Source organism: Rosa chinensis, chromosome 4 (genome assembly GCF_002994745.2).
Source record: "Rosa chinensis cultivar Old Blush chromosome 4, RchiOBHm-V2, whole genome shotgun sequence".
Classification (NCBI taxonomy): domain Eukaryota; kingdom Viridiplantae; phylum Streptophyta; class Magnoliopsida; order Rosales; family Rosaceae; genus Rosa; species Rosa chinensis.
The window spans coordinates 51,028,032-51,048,558 of NC_037091.1; the positions used below are offsets into that span (position 1 = coordinate 51,028,032).

The window sequence follows — 20,527 nt, forward strand, 5'->3', positions numbered from 1 at the left end:
GGGGCTGTTTGAAGGTTGGACCTTGTCAAAATGCCTAAGCATCTATCAACACGATGCTCAAGTTCCAAACAGAGACATAATCGTGTTCTCCCAAAATCCTTCATCTCAAACTCGGATTTTAAGTGTTCAGCGGTTTCCCTTAACTCTTTAAGGGCTTCCAATGAAGATCATGTCAAACATGAACCGCGATATAGTTCGAAACTTGTTATGGAAACACGTGAGCATATCCTTTCCCAATCAAGTATTCATCTTAGTGAGCGTTTCAACCTTATTGTAAACGCGCTCCGTGGTCTAGAGCCACTTGACTTGGGTAAATGAAGTTCACCATGAACCTTCACGTACATTCCGTATCTAGATCCCTATAGAGATACGTAATGACTACATTTGTAAGCTGCATGATCAGTTATTCGAAAACTACCAAACTGACAGGGTAGTGGAGTGCAATGACATCCATTACGAGAGAATATGTCTCATCGTAGTCCATTCCAGGGCATTTTATGAGAAGCCTTGCACCATAAGACGAGATTATCATCTCTTTTTCTCACTACGCTTTCTAACGAAGACCCATTAGTCAACAAGTTTTATGTTAGAAGGTGTTGGCATCATTGGCTCAAAAACCCTCATCTTCGTTAGAGAATCCAACTTAACCTGGTTCACATCTTTTCATTTAGGCCAAATTTCTTTACATGACATTCATTCATCAACGGAGCGTGGTTCGATATCATCGGACTCAACAAACTCATGCGCAACTACATCATAAATTATGATGGAGTTTCTATCCCATGTCTCATCACTACAACAAATTCTGGCATTAGTGACCAAATTGTCAGTGACCACATTAATGTTGGTCACAAATAATATGGAATTAGTGACCACTATTACCAGCGGGTCATTAACAATTTTAGTGACCAAAAATTTTAGCACTAGTGACCATTTATGTTGGGTCATTGATTTTTCTAGACTTTATAACATGTGGTTTGGCTATGGTAACCAAAACTTTTCAGCTGATTGGAGGGAATTCTTCTCTTGAATCCTAGAGTAGGCGGGTTGGTTTCAAAATTAAAAACCAAACTATTTCACGAGCGCGGCATTCAATTAAAGTCTGACATAATTTATACGCAAAAAAATATATATATATAATCCCTAATTCACCGAGATGCCTTTTATATCTTCTCGCGAACAGAATCCTTTTGCTTCATGGTCCATCGCTGAGCTGCTTGTGCGGGTTGAAGAAGGGGGACGTTGTGGAGCTAACCCAGGATATGCAAAAAGGCTTCGAGACTAATCAGATCCAACCGTTGGAAAATTATGCTACGGTTCTAATTTTCACAACGGGATCTGGAATCAGGTTTGTTGCCATTCAATTAATTTTGAATTCACTAACTTTGGGGCAATAGAATGAACTCGACTGTTAACATGTTTTGATTTGTGTTTTGCAGTCCAATCAGGTCTTTGATTGAATCAGGGTTTAATGTTGATAAGGGATTCGACGTGAAGCTCTTTTATGGGGCCAGAAACCTTGACAGAATGGCTTATCAGGTCTGTTATAATGTTGTTCTCGTTCATTTTCATTGGTATTCTAGGGTTGTATTTTCTTTTTCGATTTGTGACTACTTTTGGTTGATTGATGTCTGCAATGTGCCTTTCGCTTTATTTTAAGTATGGGTTTGTATGCTGCATTAATCGCGTTCGCCAAAAGTCAAACGACTGCAATCACAGGGATTTTGATTTGAAGGTAAAGCTCGAATTTTTAATCTGCAGCTAATTAGGGTTTTTGTGTGGTTCCCTGAATTTAATAGTGATTGGTTTTTGTTGTGTTCAGGATGTTAAAAAGATGAAGATGAATCATTGAGGCAATACTCAAACCATTGCTGCTGTCGACCTGAATTCGCTTGAGGTGATTACCAACTCTTTCTCTATCAATCAAGCATTTTTGTTTTTAATATTGTAAAATGAGTTGCCATGAATGCTGCTTTGTTTTAGTTTGGGAACTCTGTGTTTGCGATTTTGTTCGATATTGTTGAGCCCCCCATGGTTTAGTTTAGTACAAACAGTTTGCGTTTCGATGTTCTATTCCTAGAGGCTAGGTGATTCATTAGGTGTTGTTGTCTTGGACAAGTTATTATCTTACCGAGTAGCATATATTTTCTTGCATAAAGTGGATGTTTGTTAATTACCCTTCATTTGACCCAATACATCTACAACTTCAGGGTGCCATTTTGAGTTCATTTTGTTTAGATTTATGTAATATATCAGTTTTAGTTGATTAATGTACTGGGTTGGTGTTGAGTAACACAAAGTTTAGTAGATATTTTTTTCCCTATGAGTAGGTCTGCTTAAAGAAGCTTTCAGGACAAAAGGGTGAACCTCTCTGTCTTCTCAGATATCCTTACTTTCAAATGTAAGTTTTTTGGCCAACAGGGCCAAGCTCTTTATCTTTTGCCACTTCTCCATTTTTTTGTAATTTCATTGTAAGCTCTTTATTCTTAATTTATTTCTGTTTATTTTTGGTTTTAATAATTAAGGAAATCAGTTTGATGACCATATGAAATTATGAATAGGTGTCTTGCTTTTGTTTTCCTATCACACCAAGTCCCTCATACATGCATCAACACACATATATATATATATATATATATATATATATATATATATATATATATGCATACATCTGTAATTGATTGCCTGAACAACTTTCAAACTTTGCACAACTTTACATATCTACAAACTGCAGTAAGAGGAATTGTTACTTACATTAAAAGTTTTAATTTGTCGGGATTGATTAGCTAGAGGAATGGCACTTCTGATTATTATCCATATGTATTGTGTGAGTTTCTACACATATATACAATATGTTGTTGCAACCCTCTTAATACTGCTTATGGCATGAAATTATCCATCTTGGATGATCATTATTTTTGCGCTATATATATACATTCAGTTCAGTTACTTGCAAAAGTATGCCATTGTCTTAAGTTTGCAAAACTTGACAAAGTTGCATTAATTGAAGAGCCTTGGTAAGAAACAAGATCATTACTGTGGGATAATTAAGTTTAATAGTTTTCCTGCATTGGTGATTGTAACCTTAACCTTAACCTTGAGCTGAGGAATTGAGTGATAGGAATTTTCCCTAGGTAATTTTTAAGTACACTAACACTACCCTACTTAATAGTTACTGTTTCACTACACTACTATGAAGCTGGATATTCATAGTAGCATTATGGTTATGATTGTGTCTGGTTTTGGTTCTATATTTTTGTTCCAATACATGTTCTGTTTTTGCAAAAACAATCTCATGGTATTTGTTTTTTTGTTTTCTGGATTAACTTGAGTTCTTGAGTTTGATTGTCCTTTCTTGACTGAGTCCTCTCCTAAGATTGATGGGTCATTTGTAGGTTTGCCAATGGCTTGGATAATTGAATAGGGAATACTAAATTGTAATTGAGGAAATGAAAGGCGAGCTAGTTGGACTCATCATTGGGGTTTCTATAGGGGTAGTGATTGGAGTGCTTTTGGTAATTTCTAGACCGGTGAGAATGGACTCAGTTTCTTGACTTGTTACAACTTCTTCATCTTCAGCTCTGGGGTGGCTCCATGGTGAGTCATGCTTGTTCTTTTTCATTTATGTTTCTCTGTGTAAGGTTAATGGCAGGTTTTTATGTTTGACTTTTATGTTTTCTCAACTTTGTTTCATGGTTTGAGCTGTGGAAAATGAGAAACTTGGTTGGTATATATTGGTGTTAGCGTATGTGATTTTAATTGATGATAATGAAAGGAAGGCATAGGTTTGAGTAGTTTACTGGATAAGCATTTTGACTTGGTCATATGCTTGATTATGAGGGTACACATTATTCTTTGTGAAACATGTGTTGAGATATATACTACATTGAAAATTGAAAACTAGACTTGCAGGGAATACAAAATTGAATTGACATGCTTTTTTAACTTCAACCATGCACCAAGACCTCTCTGTCTATTTCTGTTTTGAATAATTAAATTGCAGCTACTATTCATTACGCTATTCATTATGTCAAGTCTTGAGATATATATCTTGGTTGACATTACTTCTTTAAATTTCGACATACGTTACCCTTCTTACAAATTATAAAGTACTTCATTTTCTACTGGACTTTTATACCAGAAGCAAGAGTTTTGCAATAGCCATGTGAGCTTTACAGATTGGACATATGTATAATTGCTATATGACCATCTTTTTCTTGATAGCTTTACAAACCGTTTGGATGTTGCATGGTAACAAGTCAAACAACAGATTTGAAATTCTCATCCTTGCAACTAAGATGCATGACCTATATGTATGAAGGCACAAGTGGAAGGTGAGTGCACACTTACTTGTAGTGGGAAGTTAGACCCCTTTTTGGCATGTAATTCAATAATTGGTACTGTCCATTCTTTAGTTCTTTCTGCATATATCGTTCTCAGTTATTTTCATGGATTTCTATTAATAACAATGTACCTTTTTAAGCAGCCCCCTAGCGTCATAGTTGAGATAAGGAACTTTTAAATGATTAACACTATCACACAAGTAACCTACCTCCTTACCTCTAGCAGATATATATATATATATATATATATATATATATATATATATATATTATCATTGTACCAAAATAGTTTATGGTTTTCCTGGTCCATTAGAAAAGTAGGAAGAAATGTCTGCATAGTTTGTGCATAAAATAGCGCAACAGCACCATAGATAATGAATTAGACAAAAGTAATGACTGATTGTGTATGTTGGTATCACTAATATGTCAGTTGCTTCAATTGTACATTGTGTGCTTCAATAGTTTTTATTTGATCAAACTTAGCCCAATTCCTTCTCATTTACAGTAAATCATGTTGGTTAATATGTGTTCTTATAATGCAGAATGGTGAAGAGAGTTGTCATTTCAGAGGTAGATATATCAAAGCACATCAATTACAACCGTTATATGTGACAGAGTTGCAAAAGTTTGTCCATCTTTCTCTTGGATTTTGCTGTCATGGAAGTACTGAAATTGTTGTAGGCTTTTAAATTAGTTTTTAAGGGACATGTATTTGTAAACATGATCAATAAGTGATAATGTGGATTGTCTTCAGCAATACAATGTATTTAGTTATTGTTCTATTATATAGAAGTTTGATTAGTATTAATACAATTTCTATTATATAGAAATTTGATCACTACAACGCACTTAATGATCAGGTTTGTTTTAACAATTGGGAATAATTGCCAATTTAGTTACCAAAGTACCAATGATCTAGCAATATGGTCACTAAAACCATGCTAGTGAATAGTTTTAATGACTAGATTTTGCAATTTAGTGACCATCGATAACATCTTTAGTGATGAACATGTAAGTCACTAATGCCATTAGAATTTGTGACCATGAGACTATGGTCACTAAAGACATTTTGAATTAGTGACCATAAAATTGTGGTCACTAAAGGCATTTTGAATTAGTGACCAACTCACAACTGTTGGTCACTAAATAGAATTAGTGAGGGACCTATAGTGACCACCTAGTGACCACCCAAATTTGGTCACTAAACATATTTAGTGACCAGATTTGCTAGTTTTAGTGACCAATGCAGTGGTCATTAATACCCAGATTTGTTGTAGTGCATGTACACTAGTGTAATTTTCATAGAACTCTATATTCTCAGGAATAGGTTCTGATGTTGAGGCATCTCTCAACAATAACCATAATCCGGAAAATTCTCATGAGACGGATTTTGAGTCTTGATGATCAAATGATTGGAATGTGCCAAAGTATCCTTCGAACCCATGGGCCTCCCACTCATCCTAGCTGGGGCCATGACCTATAACGCCAGAATGCCACTATCTTTGGCGTTGGCGCCATGCCTACCTCTGTGTAGGGTGGCGCTACGTCCTCTCGTAGGGACGTCCTTCATTGCAGGAATTTTTGCAGCATATTTGTGTGATCTCGTCACTTTAACGGAGATCGAGATAAGACATAGTGGGGACAGGCCACGACATCATGTCGTTCCTGCTGAACATCCGTGTTCTTATCTCCCCCTAACGATGGGAAGACAGTCTCATCAAAGTGACAATCCGCAAATCTAGCTGTAAGGAGATCGCCTTGCAAGGGTATTAAGTGGCGGATGATTGTTGGAGTCTCAAATCCAACGTAGTTACCCATCGTCTGTAAAGACCTATCATAGAGCGTTGTGGCGGCGCAATTGGCACATAAATGACTCACTCAAATGTGCATAAGTATGATACTTGTACCCAATCACTAACTGTAACGCAAAGGTAGATTGAGTGGCGGTGAGTAGTAAACGAATTAGCATAGCTGCATGCGATATTGCATTACCCCAAGCGGATATAACGGGATTGGTGCGCATTACCAATGTCCTAACTACCATCGTAGTCATTTCCGCAAGACCATTTGGGTGTGTTTATGGGAATATGATGTCCGACATCAGTTCCAATGCAATAACCATCGAAAGTCTTCGATGTAAACTCTCTAGCATCGTCAAGTTCAATTGACGGAATAAGATGATCCGGGGAGTGAGCCCGTTGTCATATGATATTTGCTAGGAGTGTAACATAAGCAGCATTACAAGTGGACAATGGCACAACACGTGACCAGCGTGTTTGCGTGCCAACCAATCATCATGAGATATTTAAACGTTTGCAAGTTTGTTGAATCAGTCCACAGATTCCCCATGGATTCTATGTAAGAACAGAATAAGTATTTTCATATCCTTTGCATAGGATGGTCTCAGTCCTAATTTCTCTAAGGAACGGGCTTTGTAAAACGAGCGAGAGGCTTTAGAAGCAACCAATGAGGATTTTGGTTGGGCCTGAGGTCTGAAACGCTATTTAAAGCAAGTTGGTGATTGCAGCATCACCTGGGGTTCCATCACCATGATGGATGCCATCCATGGTGTCATGGATAGGTACTATGCCAGCCCTAGGCTGGTGGTGGAAGGCGGCGGTGCCAGAGGCAGCGGCGGTGGTCACACTTAGTCCAAGAATCAAACTTTGATTCATGCTTCATTTCGCTCGAGAGAATGGATGTCTGTGTGAAGTCTTTTGTAGACAGATCATCATATCATGACTAGGATGATCTATCCTGTCATGACAAAGCCAATATGTGTCTAAATCCAAGAGATATTCTCTCATAACTTTTATTGGATTAATAGCTTGAATAATGACATATAGTCTACTAGAGAGACATATAAACTTCTCTACGATGCACTTTTGTTCGCAATCATTAGAGGTATTGCAAAGGAACTCATTTTTGTTCTCTACATGTGTTTTCGCATGGAATCTGTTGGCTATTCATAGGGTATAATTTGCCCTAAGAGCGTAAAGAGTTTCTGTGACAGTAATCAAGGTGCCATTTGGCAAGTGGAACTTAGGCTATTCCATATCCTTGAATTAATACCAATGGCCCAGCCATCGTAGTCACAAAGTAATATGCTCATAATCAAAATTGAGTCATAATGAAAAGAACTCAAAATTTTATTCATAAGTCAACAGAGTTACATCATTGTCTCTTTGACCAAAGAAAATCTAATCCAAAATGCTAGCTAATGCAAAACAATGGTAGTCGTCTAACTTCTTTCGGTAATTCCAAAATAAATGTGACCAGGTGAGTAGAGAGATGTGGGTGGAGCAAGGCTCACTTAAGAACCACTAATCTCAGAACCTTCCTAGACATCACACTTACTTTGGGTGAGCCTACTTTGAAGAAAAACTAAACCATTGGCATTTACTACAAAAAGATATGGCAATTGCCTATTACATCTCTTGGAAAAATAAAGACTTAAACGGAATTGGTGATCTATTGATCACAGCTAGATTTGTAGTCTTCAACACTTCACTGTAGATCATCTTCTTGATCTTCTTGTTCCACATCGTGACCTTCTCTTCCTTCACAATATGCTTTATAGGCAGTGACAATTTCTTCACGAGCTCAACAAACGTGTGCCCAATGACTAGATACTCCACATCAAAAACATACATCTCTTTGCTCAGACTCCAGCTTTGAAAGCGTCATTTAGATGGCTCATAATGTTGGTGGAGCCACCAACATGGCTAGAGGCGTTGCCTCCCTCTCTCTTTCCACGTTTACCTTTTCGGTTATGTGTTCACCTATTTTGGCGGTTACCTTCCCAAGTAGAGCGATTATATGGATCAGAACGTCCAAAAATATCCCTAAGATTAGGGTTTCGCTCTGGGCGCTCTCTCTTAGAGGAGCATTGAATTCCGGAATATGCTCTGTTTCCATGGATCTCGAATTATAGTTCTTCACAAGGATGTTATCATGCTTTTCAGCGACATTCATAGCTCCAATAAGCTCATGAAACCTTGTGATTCGTCCAGCAGTAACATCGATTTGATAGTTCTTAGCAACCATCATTGCAGAGACGGGGAAGGTAGAGAGAGTCTTCTCAATCAACATTGCATCTGTGATCTCTTTACCACAGAATTCCATTAAGGATTTAATACGAAGTGCTTTCTAGTTGTAGTCAAGAGCTGATTTGAAATCACAGAAGCAGAGGCTATGCCATCTCAGTTCTAGGTCAGGAAGCAGGGAGTCACGGACATTGCTAAATCTTTATTCGAGTGAGACCCACAACCTTCTGGGGTCTTCTTCATTCATACACTCGTACTGGAGTGAATCATCCATATGACGAGTCATTAGGATGATGGCTTTCGCCTTATTTGCCTCTAAGGCTGCTCTATTTTCTTCCAAAGCTTGAGCTTACTCAACCGTTAACACGTCCTGGCTAGGCTCGAGAATCGTATTCTGGATTCCATCGACCTTGAGATGCTGGCGGACATCACGAACCCACCTGTGATATTCAGAGCCAGTTGTTCCTAATGGAGCAAAGTCCAATTTGTTCAGGTTACTCATCCTAAAAGAGAACAAGAAATTAGGGTTAGTTTTGAAGCGTAAAAAGCTACCACGAAAACATATAAAATTTCTGAGCGTAGTTGCTCCCAAGAAATTATGAATTTCTGAGCGTAATCGCTTCCAAGAATTTAGGAATTTCTTAGCGTAATCGCTTCCTAGAAATTCAATTCCAAGAGGTATTGGATTAGATCAAAACAATGACGTAAGTGGTCGATCATAAATTCTCTACAAACTCTAAGTTTGGAGATCTCAACAAGCTTTAAGTTTGGAGTGAGCACGAACCCCCACTGTTCGGCTTAATTAGGTCTCCCCTATGATGAAGAAAGGGGGGTAGAAGAAGGGAGTTTGCAAGTCCCCGAAAAAGAAGAGAAATTGAATTTAAAAACTCTAAAAAACGGAAACTTTTAGAAAAAAAATACATAGAAATAGGTCGCCAGAAAATTTGACCAGAAATAATGCCTTGAAAAGTCCCCGGAAAGTCGCAGGCGGTCGTTGACTGCTAACCTGCGTTGACCAGGAGCTGACTGAGCTGACGTGGTAGTGGGTCCCCCTGATGTTGGCGTGGCGGCTGACTGTTCTGCTGACGTGGTTGTGGCCTGTGGGGTCTGCGTCAGTGGGCTTGGGCTTCTTTTCCTTTCCTTTTTTTTTTCTCTTTTTTTTCTTTCTTCTGCTGGCTTTTCTGTTGGCCGGTTCTGCTACTTTATACAGGTTTTTTTGGTATTTTTCTTCGAGTTCCTAGATCCTGGTATCGAAGAGCTGCTTCTAGAAAAAATTGGTAGCAATCGGAGGTCCGGAAGGTGGTGAACCGGTGTAGGGATCCCTTTTTTTCTTCTTGGAGGGCTGGTTCGATACTTCCGGTGGCCGGTTAGGTGGTGGTTTTCCTGCCGAATCTAGTGGTACCGCCGTCGGTTCTGGAATCCTGGGATTGAGGGCTTCAATATATGCGGCGGTGGTGGCTAGGGTTTGAAGGCTACGAATTTAGGGTTTCAGGGTTGGGAGATAATTGAGTCGTACTTTCATTGATAATAGGGGTTTCTTTATATAAAGGATTACAAGGCATAGAATTAGAGTTCTACAAGGAAACGTAATATTACAATTAATTGGATATCTCCAAGATTTTCCGATATTATCTCTAATTCTAACCCTATTACCGCTAGGTCAAGTAACCTAGAGTTTGGGCCAGACACATATTCTGGATTTACTTGAACACATATATATTATTTGTTTCTTGTTTCTTTTTTTGCACAAAATAAATATGTTATTCGTGACTTTGAGTCAATATAATATTCACACATATTATTTTTCTTTTTTATTAGATTTTGTTAATTTTTTTTGGCTTTTTTGTCATGAATTTTCTTTAATTATGTACCAAAAATAAAAGTTGGAAAAAAAAATATTTGATGCCAGCTCGAAGAACCTTTCAACCATGTACTTGAAAACTGAATACAATTTTTCGAGTGGCAGGTTTTATTTTATTTTTATTCTTTCATATTTTGGTTTCTTTTAATTAATTTAAGAATTTTATTTATCTAGTTTTCAAATTTAGTGAAATAACTGTTTTGCCCCTGCCTTTATTACCAAAAAAGTGTGCCACATAAGCAATTTCACAGTAAAGTAGATGGAGGTACTAAAGTAGCTAACAGAGCAATAGTTCAGATACTACAAGGGTAGTTATAGGTACCACAATATGTATTGAACCTTAGTTGAAGTACCATTTGAGGATTTTTCTCGAAAATTTACTGTGAAGGTAAATGACAATGATTGGAGTTTCAGAATGTTAAAAAAGTGTGAGCAATAATGAAACAAATGGACTGATAACTTGTTACGGTTGATTAAAATCAGAAATTGAAGTATTTAAGTATTTCATCTATATTCTAAAAACAAAAAAACAAAAAAAAAAAAAAAAAAAAAAAAAAAAAAAATCCATACATATGTTTTGAGCTCGAAGCTAGTTTATTGGTTGGGACAACCTCATCATAAATATGAAGTACTATAACAAGAAACTGAAGGACCTTAAAGAAGGTAATGACCCACTAGATGTTGTCAAGCTTACAGTTGCAGATGCACAGCTGCAAACTCCATAATCAAAGGGATCTGTATTCTGTAAATGCATACAGATTGGCCTCTCTGCCTCCACTTCATGACAAGGATGAAATTAATGGTAACCTGCAATTGTGCAACTTCAACAACAGATGTAGCTTAATCTTTAGGGTAACAAAAAACCTCAATACCACTGCAGAATCTGAATTACTGTATTAAATTTCACATGGAATATCACATTTCTAGTATTTTACTGGTCTGACTTTGAAACTTTCTTACAGTTACACTCTCGGACTCTACGGTGGGTTAGCAACTTGAATCTATTTCTTTTTTCACTTGGAAACTCCCACAATAGCTCTGCGCAAACGGGGTTAGTTGCTACGTTTGCACTGCATTCAATTCAATGCTGTTGCTAACTTCTAACTCTTACCATTTTAGGCCTATGATTGAATGTCGATATTGACAAGCAGAGGTTGCTCTACACTGGTCCAGTTTAACTGTTTTTCATGCTCTTAATAATGTGTTTCGCTGAAGTAATTGTAAATATATCTACATAAAGAGGGCTGTTGCTCCTTTCAAGCTTCATCTGAAGTATAGTATTGGTTTTGAGAAATTTGAGATACCCTTTTGCAAGATCTTTATAATGGGTGGCATATTTATAGATGGAAAATTCATTCTTAGCATAATTTTTTCACTGTGGAGAATGTGTTTGGCAAAAGAAACTCCTGCTAATTTTGTGTTTGGGGATTCTCTGGTTGAAGTTGGAAACAACAACTACATTCCCTCACTCTCCAAGGCTGATTATCCTCCCAATGGAATCGATTTTGGAAAGCCTACTGGGCGATACACAAATGCAAGAACCGTCATTGACATTATAGGCAAGTATAAGTTCTGGCCCTACATTCAGTTCATCCTTTATCTCTAGTCCTCGATCATTTTTTGACACATTCTAATCGACAGGTCAGAGTGCTCTGGGTTTGAAGGAGTTCACACCTCCTTACTTAGCTCCCACAACAGCTGGACCAGTAATTCTGAGGGGTGTCAACTATGCTTCAGGTGGAGGTGGAATTCTTAATGAAACAGGAAAAATATATGTAAGGGTTCTTCTGCTTTTCACTCGCTTTCGTTTGATCGTATTAAATGTATACATTGAGCTAATGAAATATAAATCATATGTAACTTTTGGTAGGTTGGTAGAATAAACATGGATGCACAGATAGATAATTTTGCAAATACCAGACAAGACATCATCTCAAGCATTGGTCTTCCTGCAGCAGTAGAGCTACTTAGAAGAGCTCTCTTCTCAGTAACAATCGGCTCAAACGATTTCCTCAGTAACTACTTGGTGCCAGTTATAACCGAGGTTAAGAGGAAGTTGATACCACCGGAAACTTTTGTTGGCATTTTGATTGCAAGATTCAGACTGCAACTTACAGTAAACATTTTGCTTTGTTATAACTCAGATATATCGCTTCCCCATATATTGGATGTTGAATTTGGTCCTGGGATTTTAGGAACATTGACTGTTATGATGAGAAATACAGAGTCATTGATACTGTACTATGGTTGTTTATCATTAGTTTTATTAACATAGATTTGTTATGAAATGCAGAGACTGTACAATTTGGGTGCAAGGAGGATGGTTGTGATAAATTTAGGACCTATTGGGTGTATACCCTTTGAGAGGGAAGTAAATCTGGTAGCTGATCCAGAAAAGTGTGCTGAATTTCCAAATCAATTAGCACGGTCATTCAATGCCAAGCTAAGGACCCTTGTCACCGAGCTAAACAAGAATCTTCCCGGGGCCAAATTTGTGTATGCAAATGTTCATAGTATTGTGGAAGACATCATTGAGAACTACATATCATATGGTGAGACTTGGTGCTGTGAGTTTTCGATCACTGTTAATTTTCTCAAAGATAATGAGACTGATTAGTATTGTTTCCTTAACAGGTTTCGAGAATACAAACTCTGCATGCTGCAGTGTAGTAGGGCGCTACGGGGGTCTAATCGCATGTGGTCCTCAGCCCTCAATGGTTTGCGAGGACCGGTCGAAGTATGTGTTTTGGGATCCTTACCATCCTTCTGATGCTTCTAATATGATCATAGCAAGGCGTCTCTTGTATGGGAACTCCAGTGATATTTCACCCATGAATATTGTGCAGCTCCTCCAAGCTTCTTGATCTGCACTCAGATGGAGGTTTTTGGTTCATTAAACAGAGAACGTTGTTTATAGAGTAGTTGATCGCCAGTATAGTTGCACCTGAAGAGAATTGAAAGTACTCAAATTAGTGAGAGTAAGGAATGCCCGAAAAGGGTCTATCTATGGTTTGATTATTTGTTGTAACCTCTGTTTGGGCTGCTTCTTCTTCTTCTTCTTTTTTGACAAGTCTGTTTGAACTTTACATGTGCTAAATTATTATCCAAAATATGGAGTAATATACCATATAAGAGCATATTTAGCAGCTATTTTGTCTCTTTAGCTATTTTAGAGAGCATGTTTAGCTTTTTAGATATTTTAGCAGCTGCACCAGACTCTTAAAATTTGATACACCTAAAATAGGCATTAAATAAATCCCTGCAATTCCATTGGTTATCGATGGTAGTATAGGAAAGAGGGTGTTTCCCGTAGAGGATTGTGGCTCAACAATTGCAAAACATACTCTAAAACCTCGAAACAAACACTAGACAAAGACGAAATTAAAAACTATACCTAGACTTAATTAAAAATTATGAAAATATACACTAACTAGACACAGAGTTGAAGACACACAAATTTGGGGGTAATCTGAATTGAATTTCTCTACTAAATAAAATAAAGAAAACGAAGGACATAAGACTAACGAAAACAGAAAACAATTCGGGGATTTTGGTTTTGATCAAATATGAGAAAACTAGCTGGGAACTACTTCTCACCACTAGACAATAATTATAACTATGATGTATTTACTAACATGTTCAATTCATTTGGATATCCTTACTCAAGCTAAGCCAATGATGTGTTGTAATTAACTTATCAATCTTTCTTACTTATTACGTTAAGAGAATGATGTTTTCAACTTAATTTAGCCCCTAGAATAGAATCTAGAGTGATGTTCTCGCATAGCTCTCACATAGAAGTCATTAAGGTCTAAAAGATTATGAATAAGACTAGGCAATTTCGGTACTGATGTTGTCCTAATCTACCTAGACGTTGGTTTATATGAATGGGGCTCAAGTCACTCACTAGCTACACTAGAATGCACGTACGCATGATGATCATACAAGACACTCATAGCTTTACAACCTAGCATGCATACTAATGTTGTGCACCATCAATAAACATACAAAGTTGATCAATGAATAAACAGTAAACCAATGAATATCCGAAATCCAAAGAACATATTAAATAAACACCAACATCATGGTTACACCATGTCTAGGGCTGAAAGCAGCCCCTAACTAAAAGAAAATTAGCTAGCCATCATCTTGGAAAACACACAAAATAAATACATCAGTTTTGGAAAGAAGAAAGAATAAAAAAGATGGAAAATAGGGCAAATGATCGATCTCCAGATTCCAGCGGTCGATCGTTTCTGGGCTTCGAACGTTACTTCTTCTCCTTGAGTTGCTTGAATGGTTTCTTGCTTTTCTTGTGCGTTGTAGACCTTGACTCTCATGTCTAGAAGTCTTTTATTGAGTCTTAAAACTCTTCTACTTTGTTTCACGCAGTTTCGTTCTTTAAGCATTCTTTTCCTAGTTTGCTTTGGAAAACCTAATAAACATTAAAAAAAAAAATTATCTAAAAATAATATAAACTAACAAAGAAAAGCATAGAGTTAAATAATAATAATGTTGCATAAATATGCTCCTATCAAGTGGCTATGTATTATAACTTTTAGCTATCTAGCTCCTAAATAGAGAGCGAGATGAGACTCTCTATAATTTAAAACATTCATGTTGAGTTATTTTATGTAATTTATGAATACATTTAAACTATTTATTCTTCATTTTTTTAAAAAATATATAAATTCAAAACTAGCTAAAATTGATAGCATTGATGCAGATGTATTTCTAAAAGTGATTAGGAAAAATGACTTTTTAGCTACTTTGGCTAACATTTGACTGAAAAATGGCTAGTATTTCTAAAGATGCTCTAACAGCTTTATTTCATCACGTGTATATGAAGGAATGGCTTTGTGCCTGAATATGATGATGGAGGTTATGACTGCAGCGGGGGTGATTTCAGGGGTAGGGGCCGTGGTAGAGGGCGTAGTTTCCTAGGCCGTGGGAAGGGAGGGTACAATTGACCCCAGGCTGATGTGCAACAAGATGGAGGATACAATGAAGAAGCACCTCCTCAAGGCGGCTGTGGTCGTAGCCTTGGCAGGGAAGGATATCGTGGAAGGGGCCGTGGCGGCTATAGGTCTAATAGGCCGATCCAGGCAGCTGCTTGAGTTGCAATATGGATATCATTGAACATCCTGCAAATGGCCAGAGTCTACCTATGGGAGGCTTTATTACCCAATCTATGTTATCAATATCACCTTTATGCATGATGATCATTGTAGACCTAGTTTAGAGTCCTTTGAGATAATCCCTCTTGTTTTGTCATGTAGATGTAGGTGACATGTTACAAAATATTTGGATTGATCAGCGCATTGTTTTATTATTATGGGAGAATTTTGTTGTAAAAAAAAAAAATGAAGGATTCAAACACTATGCCAATTTGAACCTAACTTTTTACACTTCAAGTAAACGTTGCCGTTGAATCAACTTTGTATGATAAGAGAGAAACCCGTCAAACCAGATAGAAAGCTATGGAGGATTTTCCTCCTAATAGAGATCATAGACGATCGACATATTTTTTTTTTATATTTGAAAGGAAAGTTTATTAATTCCAGGCTTTTAGGTAATGTCGTCTATCTCAAAGTGAGAATTGCTCCCTCTCACACTAATTATATTGGGGGAGGGGGGAGTGAAATTTGCACACCCAATATTGCAAACCACACACCCTTCTATTATTTTAATAATATTTTACCTCACATCTCTTTTCACTTCCTAAAATGCCCTTGAGTCAGATTTTTTTTTTTGGTTTTGGTCGTTCTCTCTCTCTCTCTCTCTCTCTCTCTCTCTCTCTCTCTCTCTCTCTCTCTCTCTCTCTCTTCCTCTCTTCCAAACCACGATAGGGATTTTTCTCCTGTTCTTCTATTGCTCCATCTTTCTCAATAAACTGCAATTTTGTGCAAGGCTTGGTTTTTTCCAGTCTTCTCTTTGGTCCTCCCCTCCGGTGGGGCCCCGGTGCCGGCACGGGCCTCTGGACTCACTAGTGCGTGGTGGTTACTGCCGGGTGGGTGGTTGACGGTTTCTTCATGGTGGAGAAGAAGCAATTGTGATCCATGGCTAAATGCTTCGAGAACGTCGACGGCGGCACGTTGGGTTTGAGTTTTCCAGATCAGATGGTGTGTTCTCATGGGTTGTTCTCAAGGTGTTAAGATTAGATGGGGCGTTCTCATGGCGGGTTTGGTTGGGATGGTGGTGGATATCTCATGGTAGTTTGATTATGGGGTGTTCTCTGCTGATCAGATCTGGTGCAGGAGAAATTGCTGGTACGAATACCAATCCGGTGGTGGTGGCTCTTCGTGGTCCAATGACGGCTTTTCTGGGTCGAACTCAAGCAGCAAAGCAGCGATGGTTCAAAGCATAGATGTCCTGAAGCTTGATTCGATTTTGGATTCTTCAAGGTTGGTTCTGATTCTTCAAGTTCAGTTACTTTGTTCTATTTCTGGGTTCCAATTACATATGTTTTGCCTTTTGCCAGTGTGTAAATTCATTAAATTGAGATGAGAGTATGAGACATTTTTATATCAATATATGAGATGAAATTTGTATATGAGAATTGAGATGAGAAATTGTATAATTGAGATGAAATTTGCATATGTTTTGGTATGAAGATAATATGAATCAAGCATCTATTTTGGACCTTTGGTAATGCAATGTCGGAGTAAGCTGCCAGTTTTGGATTTTTGGTATGCTCTACATCTGTTTTGGTATGCTGCCAATGATGGTATGCAGTATGCTTGATTTCTGTTTCTGAACTTTCTATTACGCAAGATTTTTTTGTTCTTAAAATTAGCCCACCCCATTTTCAGATCCTGGTTCCGCCACTATTGTGCCCTTGCTTCTATTTCTGGGTTCGACTTTCTTCAAGCTTGGTTCGAATTGCATCTGACAGGACCCGCCTCGGATTTCACCTTGAAATCCAAAGTGGCCCTGCGGGGCCCACCTCAGAAGAAATTTTATCAAAAATTTAGCGGAACTCCCTCTAAAAGTGGACTACCTAAAAACCTGTAAAAGACAGTTACACTTCTAAAATAATCCACCCTTACTCTTCTGGAGCCACCTGCTCCCTATATCATAACATCTCCCATTTCACAAACAATTCTGAACTTAAGAATATTAATATCATGGGTTATCAGAGCAATCTAATGTACATGTGTACAAGAGGATAAAATATAAGATAAATGACCGATACTTTTATAATGCGGAAGCTATGACAGCTATGCCTCAACTCCATGTACGCTCGACCTCAAACTAAACTGGCCTGCAAACTGGGCATTTAAAACCGAAGGGCCCGGGGAAAACATTTAAAATCCGTTAGAGTGAGTGGACGAAAAATAAGTAATTTCGATCGAATAAGTAAAACTTAATGATTTCCCAAGTTATTCTCTAAAACCTCGCATGCAGTAACAATCTTGGAAATACTTTTAATCATCATCTTTACTGCAATCTTAATCACGTAAAAAAAATAGAACATCTTGCAATCTCTTAAAATCTCATCCTCAATCCTTTTTAAAACATCCTTTTCAAGAAACTCGTTTGATAACTAGAAAGGACAGTTGTCTAGTCATCTCATGCCATCAGGGGGGGACTGCCACTCAGATGACGCATCGGAAGGGACTGCCAACCGGATTAGGAGGCGGTGGGTAGAAGGGACTGCCAACTAGCCACAGGTAGTTAGAAGGGACTGCCAACTAACTACCTCATGTCATCTGGAAGGGACTGCCAACCAAGTGACTTATCGGAAGGGACTGCCAACCGGGATGTAGTCCGGAAAGGACTGCCAACCATACTATTACCTAGAAGGGACTGCCAACTAGGTAATATACGCATGCGCCAAAGATAGTCTCCTCAATAAACTGGAAACAACCTCAATATCTCAATAAATCCTCGAAAGCATAAATCAAATACTTGGTAAATCAATAAATGCTTTCAGAAAGAAATCTCAATAATTCAATCATGCTCAAATGAATGATAAAACATTCGTACTCGTGAATACTCATAAAAAACCGATATTCGAAATCAATAATTCTCACAATATTTTCTGAATCAGTCACTTCCCGAAAATCATTTCCCAACTCAATAACTCATAAATAAATAGCTTGAAAAATATATTGAAAGCCCTCGGGAAGAAAATCCACTAAAAATCCCGTAACTCATAGAGCATAATAAATCTCAAGAAATCAAGCTCATAAAAATCATAACACTCAATAATTCAAAAAAATAAATTAAACCTCAATCGGAAAATAATAATATACTGCATGCACATTTAATTTAAAATAAATGTCCACTCACAGTACTATTTAGGCGATCACGCATACGAGTTCCTTCATCGAGTAATAGCTCGGTATATCGCCCTGTACACAATTATTATTCGTGAATATCGATTCGGCAATTAAATACGATTCTAATATCTTATTCTCCTAAATCAAACTTCCAATTTCTTTTCCAATTTAATCCAACTTCACCCTTAATACCAACTCATTAGTTTCAAGGTCCTAGGGCAGAACTGAGAGAAATCTGATGGCCAGATTCTTGTAATTCAATGGTCGACAACCTAAACTTCGGAATTACACAATCGATACAAAACTCCTTCAATTTCCACCAAACTTCACATACAAGCTCCACAACATTTATAGGATTTAAATGGGCTAAAACAGGAATTAAAAATCAGCCCTACACGCCTTCACGCGCCATCCACAGTGGCGGCGCGTGGATCCCACGCGCTGGTAGCCACCACCTCCGATGGTTACCAAATTTTGGCAGCACCACCTACTCAACAGTCCAAGCATTTTTCACAACCATAACAAGTTCCAATTTTACATGTAAGTGATCGAAATTGGCCGGTGAAGTTTTTCCAGAAAAACCCAAGAACCCTAGGATTTGAAATCGTCGATTCGACCTCCACATTGCAAATCGTGGCTCAAGGCTAGGGGAAAAATGATCCTTAGCAAAAACCAAACCTTCGACGCCTGTTTAGTGGCCGGAGACGGCCGGAATCGCTGAAAATCGACGAATGTTCCGATCGGCTACAGTGAACTTCACGGCTCAAAAAATCGAGCTCCTCCGGCCGAATCATTGCAAAACACCACCACAGATGTGACAAGGAGGAAGAGGCGAGTTTGCCGGTGTCCGGATTCCGTCGTGGGTCGGCCGGAGAAGGAAGAAATCAGAGGAGGAAGAATCAGACCGAAGAGGAGAAAAGGGTCGGGGAAGAAGAGAGAGAAAACTGGGTAGGTTACCAAAAATGGCAACTTACCACAGTAAAATATAGAAAGTTATTGTGAACAGTAATTTTTATATTTTCGGCCATAACTTTCACATACCAATTCCGATTTAAGTGTACCATATGTCCACGGACTCGGTTTAACGTTCTCTACGACCTTCATGAAGGAAATTTTCTCAAATTTTAACCCGAAAAAAAAGTCATCTTTTAGGGCCACTAAAATCACTAAAACGATAGTAAAAATGAAAGTAAAGATCGTTCATCGTCCAAGTGACTAGTAAACCAATGAATTCTGGTTCGAGACGTCACATCATCTGTTTTGCTAATACATATGAGATGAAATTTGTATATGTAGTCTGTTTTGCCTTTCTGGGCTTCGAACTTCAAGTTGGATGCCCATTTCTGTTTCAAAATTTGAAATTGAGTAGCATTTGTAGTATAATTTGCCTGGCCAACATCATAGCCAAGAACGGGAGAAAAATCCCAGTCATGGTTTGGAGGAGAGAGAGAGAGAGAGGGGGGGGGGGGAGAGAGAGAGAGAGAGAGAGAGAGAGAGAGAGAGAGAGAGAATGGACCTCTCCTCCCACTTAAAATCCATCCCATTACAACATCTCTTGTAATCTCCTTTGGGCCGCAAGGCCCAAACACACTAGTTAAGCTTTCAAGTGGACGTAGTTTCCCGCTAAGGCGGGAGATGAACCACTATATTTCTTGTGTGTGTCTCTGTCTCTTACTCTCTATCTTTAACGTTAATTAGACCCCTCGGTCACAAACATTAACATTGGCGCCGTTTGTGAGAAGCCAACACAAAAGCTTCATCACGCACCATGAATTTTGGCCCGTTAGCGTCAAGTCAACGCTCGGTCAACGCCCATTAGGGCCGGTCAACTCAGAACACGGCTGGTCAATGCTGGTGAAGGTTGGTCAACGATGGTCAGTGAGGTCAACGCTGGTAATACCAACTAAAAAATGGTCAACGCCAACTCAAAATCAGTCAACGCCAACATTTTTCTCTAGCAATTGTGCTCCGTCAACTTTGCATGTTACTCTA

At 38.2% G+C, this 20,527-nt stretch overlaps 1 protein-coding gene and 1 long non-coding RNA gene across 4 annotated transcripts; both read left to right on the forward strand.

Moving 5' to 3' along the window:
* The first annotated feature begins 1,132 nt into the window (after positions 1-1,132).
* Positions 1,133-5,151, forward strand: LOC112200489. Of its 2 annotated transcripts, XR_005809345.1 has the most exons (8): positions 1,137-1,348; positions 1,440-1,539; positions 1,661-1,735; positions 1,823-1,897; positions 2,331-2,401; positions 3,396-3,597; positions 4,225-4,334; positions 4,886-5,151. It is a non-coding gene; the product is annotated as an uncharacterized LOC112200489 (long non-coding RNA). The 2 variants fall into 2 exon arrangements; XR_005809344.1 differs by having other exon boundaries at positions 1,133-1,348; positions 1,440-1,735.
* Positions 5,152-11,500: 6,349 nt separating this feature from the next.
* LOC112200799 (GDSL esterase/lipase At4g16230) lies at positions 11,501-13,309 on the forward strand. Of its 2 annotated transcripts, none has more exons than XM_024341810.2 (5): positions 11,501-11,809; positions 11,892-12,025; positions 12,121-12,366; positions 12,544-12,802; positions 12,885-13,309. In XM_024341810.2, exons 1-5 carry the CDS (start codon positions 11,575-11,577, stop codon positions 13,112-13,114), a joined length of 1,104 nt encoding a protein of 367 aa, XP_024197578.1. In that variant the 5' UTR covers positions 11,501-11,574; the 3' UTR covers positions 13,115-13,309. The 2 variants fall into 2 exon arrangements, with proteins under 2 accessions (XP_024197578.1, XP_040375237.1); XM_040519303.1 differs by having other exon boundaries at positions 12,121-12,294.
* The last annotated feature ends 7,218 nt before the right edge of the window (positions 13,310-20,527 follow it).

What these genes read in the sequence shown, in the direction of transcription:
- LOC112200799 (XM_024341810.2), top strand. Translation starts at nt 11,575, where the DNA reads ATGGGTGGCATATTTATAGATGGAAAATTCATTCTTAGCATAATTTTT. An exon ending in AACCGTCATTGACATTATAG is followed by an intron (nt 11,810 to 11,891) that starts GCAAGTATAAGT and finishes TCTAATCGACAG; the next exon opens with GTCAGAGTGCTCTGGGTTTG. An exon ending in TGAGAACTACATATCATATG is followed by an intron (nt 12,803 to 12,884) that starts GTGAGACTTGGT and finishes TTTCCTTAACAG; the next exon opens with GTTTCGAGAATACAAACTCT.